Source organism: Adiantum capillus-veneris, chromosome 10 (genome assembly GCF_014529385.1).
Source record: "Adiantum capillus-veneris isolate H3 chromosome 10, ASM1452938v2, whole genome shotgun sequence".
Taxonomy (NCBI): Eukaryota; Viridiplantae; Streptophyta; class Polypodiopsida; order Polypodiales; family Pteridaceae; genus Adiantum; species Adiantum capillus-veneris.
The window spans coordinates 66,203,888-66,214,984 of NC_140940.1; the positions used below are offsets into that span (position 1 = coordinate 66,203,888).

The window sequence follows — 11,097 nt, forward strand, 5'->3', positions numbered from 1 at the left end:
CTTCCTGCATATGAGCGATCTGCGAGAGGGTGAGATCATCCCCGAGAAAGATGCCAGTCTCTTTAAGAGTTGGTCTTTTCTTCAAGAAGGACTTCTTCGCTTCCATGGAGGGAAAACGGAGGATGAGTGCTCTTTCTTTTGAGGTTTCCCCACTGCTTCCATTTTTCTTTATGTTGCCCACTCTCCATGCTCTTGTGTGCGTCGGCTCATGTATCCCCATCAAGGCTATGAGTTCTTTTACCTCTTCGTCCACATTGCCTTTGTCTTTAAGATCGCAAATTCTCACATGTAAAGTGCGCACCCGTCTTCTTTGCTCCTCCTCTAGTGTCTGATTAATGATAGTGGGTGTGGACGTGGGCGTTATCTCCTTGCCTTTTCCTTTCTTGGCCACCTTGATCCATTTCTCAGCTTCATCCGCCTTCTGTTGAGTTTTGGTAAGAACATCCACCCAAGAAGTCGTCATTTCTTTGTGTTGCTCTTCTCCCTCTTTGATGGCCTGTACTTGCTCCTTGATCGTGTTGATTTCTTCGATTATTGAGGGTTGCAATTTGCCCTCTTCCAATGTGTTTCTTGATCGTGCTTCGGCAAGATCTTTGTTGAGAGAGAGAGAGAGAGAGAGAGAGAGAGAGAGAGAGAGAGAGAGAGAGAGAGAGAGAGAGAGAGAGAGAGAGAGAGAGAAAAGAAAAAAGAAAAAATGCGATAGAGTACGGGCGAGAGAGAGAGAGAGAGAGAGGGGGGGGGGGGGGGCGGGGGGGGGACAACGCGCGGGGTGAGAGAGAGAGAGAGAGAGAGAGAGAGAGAGAGAGAGAGAGAGAGAGAGAGAGAGAGAGAGAGAGAGAGAGAGAGTTGCACAACTGGCTAGTTATCCCTTTTTATAAGTTTGTGTGACTGTGTGCTCACATATGGCAGGTGTGCCATTTGTGGACATAGGCTGGCCTTATTTCTTTAATTAATTAAATTGTACAACCTTTTTAAAGAGCCCACTCTCAAAATCTCAGGTACAACTGGCACAGTGGCCTCATATTTTGTACTTTACAGTTGCCAAAAGCAACTCTAAAAACAACTCATGGCTCCAAAAGCCATCTACTGACTTATGCTTTCAAAAACAACTGGCCAAAAACACATCTGGGCTGCTGTCACATCATTGGGAGCTGGTGCCACATCATCAGCTCCTGTAAATCATGACACCAATCAGGGTGCGATTTCCGCATCCGTACAGCTACCCGTTCCTCTTCTTGTCCGCACGAAATCTGCCACATGTCAGCCCCGTCCATACAGCAGTATGCCATGTTATAATTTGTCACAATCGTCGTGTTGCATATTTCAGAAACTAATCAATTTCTTAGATCCAAGGACGAGTTTTAGTTGCACTTTCTTCTCAAGGCTCGTGACTGTTTTCGTTTTGTCTAAAATCCCTTCTAAAAGCACCCTTTCCCATACTTGATAGCTGACATTGTTTCAGTGATGAATTAGCTATCCAAGCATTTTGAGCAATAAGTACAATTGTCTAATGTTTTGTACTCGAGAAAAAATTAGATCTTGTTAATGGTTTTTATTTAACCATGAGATGTCAAAATTTTAGCCGCTTTTATAACCTTGGTTTTCAACGTGCAGTACATCCCCAGTTTAGACGATGTTGTTATCGGTCTTGTTGTAGATCGGCGTTCTGAGGTAAACATTCAGACATTGCTTAGTGACGATTTATCATGGCATTTATTTACTTTAGCTGACTGCTATAGATGGTTCAAAACAGAGTTTTACAGTTGATATTGGAGGTCCAGTCTATGCATCACTTTCCATTTTCCTGTTTGAAGGTGCAACAAGACGCAATATACCTAACCTTCAGGCAGGTACAAGACCATCAAATTCAATCATACATTTTTGGCTCACGTTTGTTTCTCAGATGATTTTTAATGCAGGCCTAAGGCTGTTAGACATACCTCTATCAATTTTCTGAACTGATTACACCTTGTTCAATAGACGACTGATTTTTATGTTTGAAGAAAGTTCCCATGCTGCCTGAAAAGTATCTGACATCTTCGCTACCCAAGCTGCATCATCAAAAGCTAAAAACTCGAATGTTTTTTCGATTTTAAGAAGCCTTGGATTAAATAGTACTGGACTGACAAACAATTTCAGGGTGTTTTTGTTATTGCTATGTGAAATTGTTGGCATATGCAACATAGACACCCTCAGCAGTACATATTGCCATTACCATCTGAAGCATTGCCATGTGCATATAATTTTTGGATGCATGCAGCCTACTCAACATGTTAAAGGTGCTGCCTTTAAAAGCTTATCAGGTAGGTTTTCTCAGTTTTGAGAAAACTAAAAATCTGTTTTAAAATGGAAAATTTTGCGAGATTTCTGCTGTTGCTTTAACCCTCCCCCCAGGACCTTTGCCCTTAGGGAAGGCGGAACAAGGGAGGCATCACTAATGCGCCTAAACCAAATGAGGGACTTCCCCCCCCACCCCCCCCCCCCCCCCCCCAAGTCACGTGCCCTAAAAATGGATGCCCAACTGCTTAAAACTGAACATGTCTCCAGTTTGGAATCTGGGCCATCCCCAAGATCTCCCAAGGAGAGAAGCCTCACAAGGCCAGGCACAGCGACAAAGAATCTCCACTCCCTAAGATCTCTGCAGGAGTTGATCCACAATAACACCCCCTCTTTGAGATCGTGCATGTGCAATTAGTCTAGAGATATGTAGGCCATATTGAGTAATATAGGCATTCGACAAGTCCATAGAAGGGAGTTTTGAAATGCGAAGTTTCAAAATTCGCGTTTTGAAATGGGTTTCACGAGGTTTCGGTACATGTCTAAAACGCCACCCTAGAGGTTTCATAAAGGACTTTACGAACTATGCACATTGTGCACCATCTCAGAGTAAGACATGAATCAGGTGTATTATGTCAATAAAACACTAAATTTCAGAACACTTCTGCGAGATAAAAAGCAACTATGGATAAGTCCAGTTGCAAACAATAGTAAGAAGCAGCAAATCAAGTTGCTACAATGGAAAGTAGTCTAGTAGGGTACAAGGATAGGCAATCCTGGACACTAATGGCAAACCAATGTATACCGTACTTAAAAAACCTCCATCAGGACGAGATGGGGGCAACTCGCCTGGCAGGCCCTCGAAGAAGCAATCGGCATGAGTGTGGAGAAAATCTTGGCGTTCTCTATCAAGGTCAGACATGTTCGTTCTGTGTTCATCAGTTAACTCTTTCAAGTAGATTGAGTAAACAAAGAGACTAGATTTCATTAATTTGGAAATAGCAGAAGCCCATACAATAGCGACGGACTCGCCCTTCAGTTTTACATCGAGTATAATTTTTTGACCCTTCGTCAATGTTGCTTTCTTTGCACGATAATCAACCACGGTGTCGTTCTTTGGTACCAAGGGACTCCTAGGAGGACGCCACAACCTTCCAAGGGCATTATGTAAAAGTCCTCGTGCCCTAATTACCCCTGACAATGCAACCGAAGTTTGCCAATGACAGGTATAATGACTATATCCCGTCCGGGTGCCGCTAGAACTGCCTCTGCTGGTGGTCCCATCCTATCGGGTGTAATCTCGAGCCCTGCCGCCAATTCAGGTGAAATGAAGTTGGCCTTGGCTCCTCCATCGAAAAAAATCAGGGCTTCTTGATCTTTCACTTTTCCCTGTTGGGGTAAAGGCCTAAATAACCCCTTTTTGTACATTTTTATACTTTGTCTAGGTTCACATTGAACCCGGACACATTTTTTTAAAGTCACTTATAATAAAAGTGGGAAAACCAAAAACTCACTTTTGAGTTTTCCCAAAAAACATGAGCTCTTTCTTTCTCCCTACTTCGATCTCTAGCGCTAGCTCGATGCTGCTCTGTCCCTCCTGGTTCTTGCCCCAATCCTGCACTACATCGCGATGCGCACCTATCGGTACCTTCTGCTTCGCGCTTTCAACTGGTATCAGAGCCCTAGGGTTTCAAAACAGCCCTGTGCAATCTGTTGGACAGCGAGTTAAATTTGCTCTCCCGCGATCAATTTCGCTTCCATCACGAAGTCCCTTGCTTCCGGAGTCGAAATGGTCACCAAATTTGCCAAAACAGTCGAAAACAGGCTGTTTTTAGGTCAAAACAGGTGATTTACAGCGTATTACAGGTCCAAACAGCAGTACGCAGGTGTACCAAAGTTGTGGGATCACATGTATTGATGTTTGTCGCGACAAATTGAGTGGAAAGCTGAGTATAAGTGCTTGAAATTGCACTTTTCAGCTGAAATTTCAGATTTGGACAGTTTCATGTAAAGAAATTGCGGTCTATCATATGCAAAGTCTTGTGGTTGCTTCTATTTGCTGAAAATTTCAGCCTATTGCATCTCTCTTGTATACACACTTGTGGTTGAATTAAGATGGCTTCTTCCTCTTCCACATCTGATACTAAAAGTTTGATGGAGATCAAATGGGTTGATGGTCAAGGCTTCGATCTTTGGCAAGAACGCATGCAAGGTATCCTTTTCTTAAAGGATTGTGAAGATGCATTGGAAGAGAATAAGCTGCAAGGTTTGTCTGACGAAGAGTGGGCCAGGTTGAATAAGAAGGCCATGGCCTACATCAAAATGGCTATCAATGATGACATTTTGACGGACATCAAGCGTCTGGACTTTGCTTATGCAATATGGCAAAAGCTAAAGTCTAATTATGAGAACACCATGCCTGTGAACCAGGTGCATTTGATGCGAAAGTTGGTGAATATGTAACTTGATGACTCGAAGTCAGCTTCTGAGCATTTGAGTGATTTTACAGGTGTGTTGAGTCAGTTGCAGGACGGTGGGCTTCAGCAATTTGATGATAAGCTGAAAGCTATTTTCTTGCTTATGACATTGCCAGATACTTGGAAAACTTTAGTTGTCTCCTTGAGCAACAGTCCCACCCTCACTTATGACGGTGTGAGAGGGTCTATTCTCAATGTAGAGATTAGATGCAAGTCTAGTGGGGAAGGTGGCAGTTCTGCCTACAATGTAAGAGGTAGAAATCAAAAGCGTGATGTGGGCAACAGGACTCAAAATAGAAGTAAGAGCAAGACAAAGGATAAGGATGTCACTTGTTATCAATGTGGCAGAAAGGGTCACAAGAAACCCGATTGCAGGTATTTCAAGAAAGAGCAGGAAAGGAGGAAGGAAATGAAGAAGAAAGATGAGAAGAAAGGGGAAAAATCAACAGGTGATTCCTCCAGGGATGTTGAGAATGCAAATGTATTCTCTAGTGTGGTCATTGAAGAGTTGTCAGACGTCGAGGAAATTTTGGTTTGGTAATAGCTAATGCAGAAGACATGCTTATGTCGAAGAAAAATGTCATTGATGCATTGCTTAGTGCTAATGATGGCCTATCCCAGTCTTGGATAGTGGATTCTGGTGCTTCATTTCATGTGACTCCATCTTTGGAGTGTTTTGCTACATATGCTGCAGGCAATTATGGCAAGGTGTACCTTGGCGATAATTTTGCTTGCAACATTGAGGGAATGGGTACCATGGGTTTGGCTCTTAACAATGGTCAAGAGCTTGTGTTGAATGATGTCAGGTTTGTATCAGGCATTAAGAAAAGTTTGCTATCTGTTGGCCTATTATATGCACATGGTTATACTACCATCTTTGTTGGGGGTTCATGGACGTTGCTTAAGGGCTCTATGCTTGTTGCAAAAGGGTCTGAAAGAGGTACTATGTACTATCTTCGATGCAAAGCTTTGCCTGGCAAGTTTCTTGCTGTTGTTGAAGTTGCTTCACACACGGAATTGTGGCATAAGAGACTTGGTCATATGAGCCAAAAGGGTATTGATGTGCTTTCCTCTCTGAAGAGGATTGATGTAAAAGGCAAAAACTTGGATTTTTGTAACGATTGTCTTTATGGAAAGCAAAAGAAATCTTTTTATTACTCTGGTGTCTCTCGCAAAGCTAATCCTCTTGATCTGATTCACTCCGATGTATGCACTATGCATGTTAAGTCTTTTGGTGGTGCATTGTATTTTGTTACATTCATTGATGACTATACTAGGAAAGGATGGGTGCATTTATTGAAAAGTAAGAGTGAGACTTTTAATGCTTTTAAGAAGTTTCATGCGTTTGTCACTACGCAAAAGAGTACTGAGCTTAAATGTCTCAGATCTGATAATGAAGGAGAGTATGTATCTGTTAAATTTCAGCGTTTTTGTAATGAAAATGGGATTAAAAGGGAGTTGATAGCCCTTTATAATCCGTCTTCTAATGGTGTGGCTGAGAGGTATAATCGTCCTTTTATACCTCGTCCTTTATGTGAGAGAGTGCGTTGTATGTTGTCCATCGCTAATCTTCTCAAGAGTTTTGGGGGGAGGCATTGAAAACTGCAGTTCATATTTGCAATCGCTCTTCTAATAGTACGCTGAAAAATGACATTCCAGAGGACGTTTGGTCTAGCAAACATGCCTCTTATGATCATTGGAGAGTATTTGGCTGCGAAGCTTTTGTTCATGTACGCAATGACTTGAGAACAAAGCTTGATATGAAGTCCATTAAGGGAGTCTTCCTAGGTTATGGGGAAGAAGGTGAAATGGGCTATAGAGTTTGGTTACCACAATTTAGAAAGGTAATACGTAGCCGAGATGTAGTGTTCAATGAGGCAAAATTGCTTAAGAAGGCTACAAAACCTGATGCTGACAAGAAAACAGTTAGATTTCAGCCTTCCGTGCCACCCATTGATGTTGAAAAAGAGCCTCATGATGCATTACCGCAAGCTGAAATTGATAATCAGCCGGTTAACCTTGAGCCAGAAGAGGTAGGACATGATTTTGATGCTCCTAATGAGGATGGACAACCACCTGAATTGGCTGAAAATGATTTTCAGCAGCATGATAGAGCTGAAAATGAGTTGCCTTATGATGTAGAACCGTTGCCTGAGAATGTAGATCATTGGGTACGCAATTCAACTTGTTGAGAAGGCAACCGTAGAGATTTAATCCCTCTTTGCATCATGTAATGTCGACAGATGAGGGTGAACCTCTTACTTATAAAGAGGCTAAGTCATGTGAGTCAAGTAGTAAGTGGGAGCTTGCAATGCAAGAGGAAATGAAATCCTTGTATGCAAATAATACATGGGATCTTGTGCCATTGCCAAAAGGGAGAAAGGCTCTTTCTAACAAATGGGTATACATGATTAAGATTGTGGATGAAAAACTCAAGTACAAGGCAAGATTGGTTGCAAAAGGATATCCATAGAAAGAAGGAATTGATTTTCAAGATATCTTTTCTCCTGTTGTAAAGCTTACAACTTTACGTGTTCTTTTTGCTCTCGTTGCGGTGCTTGATTTGGAATTGAATCAAATGGATGTAAAGACAACGTTTTTGCATGGTGACATTGAAGAGGACATATACATGAAACAACCTGAAGGTTTTGTAGTTCCTACACGTGATGAACTTGTATGCAAACTGAAAAGGGCTCTGTATGGTTTGAGACAATCATCATGGCAGTGGTATAAGAAGTTTGACACTTTTATGCTGTCTCAAGGCTTTAAACGCAGCCATGCAGATCATTGTTTGTATACGAAAAGGGATGAAGATGGTAGTCCCATCATTCTTGCTCACTATGTTGATGACATGCTGCTTGCCGGGAAACATAAGGCTAGTCTTTATGCTCTGAAACGTCAGCTAAATTCAACATTTGCTATGAAGGATTTGGGTGATGCAGAGCATATTTTGGGCATGCGTATTCAAAAAGATAGAAAGCTGAAATTGCTGTTTTTATCTCAAGAACGGTACATTGCAAAAGTACTTGACAGGTTTAATATGGCTGATGCTAAGCCTCTTGAGTACCTTTACCTCCATATACTAAGCTTAGCAAACTCCCACCTCTACGCAGTGTATATGGAGGACATTGTACCCCGTCCTGATACAGAGAGAGAGTTGCATGAAGATCAATCTGGGTCCCTGTTATTAGCTCCCTCCTCTACACATCCTATTTAGAAGAGTGAGTTTTGTAATTTTTGGTTCATTATGTTGTCCAGTAAGTGTAACAGCTTTGTCTCATTGGCCATTTCTATCTTCAAAGGGGGGATCTTGTGCTTTATCTGTTATGAAGAAATGGGCCCCCAGCAGTACTTTGAACAATTGAAGACTTGCTCTGGAATAAACAGTTTTTAGAAGAAACATAATACCTAAATTGAAAATAACCTTGTATCTGTCAAGATGATACGCGGCTGTTTGCTGTTATTTTCACATGCATTGGCTGAAGTTTGCATGCTTGAAGTGCTTGTTGGTTTCTAAATTTAGTTGCTCTTATCTCTTAAGCAGGTTCAGTCTTGTACATGCGAGTTGTGAAAGCGCACAGGGATATGACACCAGAAGTCTCATGTGTTGATGGTAATGTTTTCAAAGAGCTTTTGCCTACGTATATGAAATCTTAGTTTTCTGGGAAGAAGGCATGGTATCAACGTGCTTTAGCTTACGTTTTAAGGTCTTTGTAAGGTTGCAATAAAGAGGATCATCTTCTAGGATTTCCTGCCTCTCCGCTTTCCCTCTCTTACTCTTCTACATGGACTGCTTGATTCATTCTTGCCCTCATCTCTTAGTCGGCTGTAAGTACAGCGCAGTTTCCGTGGCTGTAGATGAAATCTGTGTTAGCCCACATACAAAGGATTGTACTGTGACATTCACTCAGGCCCTAAATTTGATGGGTGGTCATTAAGCTTGTGGTTGAGTGATAGAGGTTGTGTTTAATACTGATTGAACCGCATCGGCTGCCAACTAGTTTTTACCTGTATGTTCTCAGTGAAGAATTCCATTATGCTGCAATGCTATGTTTGTATGTGCAGCAATGGGGAAAGCATCCGGATTTGGACAACTGAAGGATGGTTTTGTGTTTCAATGCTCAACAGGACTTGCAAGAGCGTAAGCTTGGAGTTTAGTTTAGCATATGTGTTTCTATTTAAGTAGGTGCTTCTTTCTCTATATTTTCTCTATAGTCATGAGTTCAGCTAGACATTGGATGTACAGTTTACTAAGCCGGCCAACGTGCCCTGTTCTTGAAGCCCTTGGCAAAGGCCTGTCGTTTGAGATTGCAGTCGGAGTAAACGGGCGAGTTTGGGTGAGTTTAGATGTCCTGCTTGTTGAACTCTTGAAAGGTGAACAATCTGCAGTTTCTCAAATTTCAGCTTGATGGGCAGGTGAACGGGGATTCTGTGTCAACAATAATTCTCGTATCGAATGCAATTATGAATGCGGAGTTTCTGAGTGCTGCACAACAGCAGCTGATGGTTCAGAAGTTGCTGCAACGGGTTCAATAACACTAGTTGGAAGTGGTCCAAAAACAGTAAGCCCTGCTAATTGGCGACATAGTGGCATGGTGTAATTATTGTTATCAAACTTTTGAGGATTTTCCCTGCCTAGCTGAAGAACTTCAAAAATCTTGATAGCCAAGACGCTTTGGGAAGAGATTTGAAAAAAAAAAAACGCATCAATAACGATTTCATGTATCTGCAAGTGACAAATTTCTATGAAGGAAAAATTAGCATTTGTGCTTCATTCACCATCAACACATGGAATCTTGGTGAGAGCCCTCTCATTTCTAGAGATGGATTTTGTAATCGTGTCAATGAAAATCCAATGAAACAACCAGCAATAGTGTTCTTTTTCCCAAGAAGATTCACCTAATAAGATCCTTTTTTATTTTCATTTTCATTCCTTTCATCCTCTCCTTTAAACTTTCCTATAGCTTCCTTAGACCTTCGTCAATAGGAGTTTAACTTATCAATAAAATTTCCAGTGATATCCCATTTCTAAACGTCGATTAGCCGATGAATTGCCTGTATTGCATTTGCATGTTGGACGCTTGACTCATGGTATGAGATAGGTTTGGTCCGAAAAGGGCAATCCCTCACCCTCTTCAATTTTTAAAACTGTCCTTTAACTTTGGTGGTGGTACGTATGGCCTTGGTAAAAATGTGGTTGCTTGCCCTCTTGTTGTAGAGTTTTGGACACACACACACACACACACACACACACACACACACACACACACAAGGAGAAGAGAGTTTTAACGTCGTAGGAAACTATCCCAAGAGACCTTAAAGATCTAGCCGACAAGGAGTTGAACTCAAGACTTGTCATTCAAGAGGGAAATGGCATAACCAATCTACCACACTTGGGTGATAGAAAGGTTATACCATTTTCCTCTTTTTATTAGCGCACACACCCACCCACACACCCGAGAAGAAGAGAGTTTTAACGTCGTAGGAAACTATCCCAAGAGATCTTAAAGATCTAGCCGACGAGGAGTTGAACTCAAGACCTGATATTCAAGAGGGAAATGGCATAACCAATCTACCATACTTGGGTGATAGAAAGGTTATACCATTTTTCTCTTTTTATTAGCGCACACACCCACCCACACACCCGAGAAGAAGAGAGTTTTAATGTTGTAGGAAACTATCCCAAGAGACCTTGAAGATCTAACCGACGAGGAGTTGGAACTCGACCTGTTATTCAAGAGGGAAATGGCATAATCAATCTACCACACTTGGGTGATAAAAAGGTTATACCATTTTCCTCTTATTATTAGCGCGTGCACACACACATCTGCCCATACACCCGAGAAGAAGAGAGTTTTAACGTTGCAGGGGAGAGAGAGAGAGAGAGAGAGAGAGAGAGAGAGAGAGAGAGAGAGAGAGAGAGAGAGAGAGAGAGATCTAAACTTGGCAATGATGAATGTGTTCTATTGCTTGAAGGTGAACCTTTTAATTAGGATAGGATTTTTTTTTTAGGACAACCACCATCAGCTTCCTCAAGCGCTCAACTTTGTTGATATTTCTAATTTTCTATACTCTTAATCATTAAGATTATGGGACCATACATAGCAATCTGGTTTTGAAATCTCCCTGCACTTACATGAACAAAGCTTCCACCACACTTGACAATGAATAACTTGATAATTTCCTTTTTTTCAGCTCTCTAAGTTGGCTGTTGATCAATGATTCAATGATGCTATTGTTAATGTTGTGCCACATAAAGGTGGATTACCACTTTTGCTTAACATAGTCACATAGCTAAGTGTTGTAGATTGACATGATTAAGATTGCCTCTACCGTTAAGATT

At 41.6% G+C, this 11,097-nt stretch overlaps 1 protein-coding gene across 1 annotated transcript in view; it reads left to right on the forward strand.

Moving 5' to 3' along the window:
* The window catches only part of LOC147448979 (uncharacterized), a 65,034-nt gene extending 55,606 nt beyond the window's left edge, over window positions 1–9,428 (forward strand). The window contains exons 4-9 of the mRNA XM_086521368.1: window positions 1,615–1,671; window positions 1,754–1,850; window positions 8,299–8,367; window positions 8,820–8,895; window positions 9,001–9,091; window positions 9,171–9,428. Of these exons, the coding sequence (XP_086377494.1) occupies window positions 1,615–1,671; window positions 1,754–1,850; window positions 8,299–8,367; window positions 8,820–8,895; window positions 9,001–9,091; window positions 9,171–9,290 (510 nt within the window). The 3' untranslated portion in view covers window positions 9,291–9,428. The remainder of the gene's footprint in view (window positions 1–1,614; window positions 1,672–1,753; window positions 1,851–8,298; window positions 8,368–8,819; window positions 8,896–9,000; window positions 9,092–9,170) is intronic.
* Window positions 9,429–11,097: the final 1,669 nt, after the last annotated feature.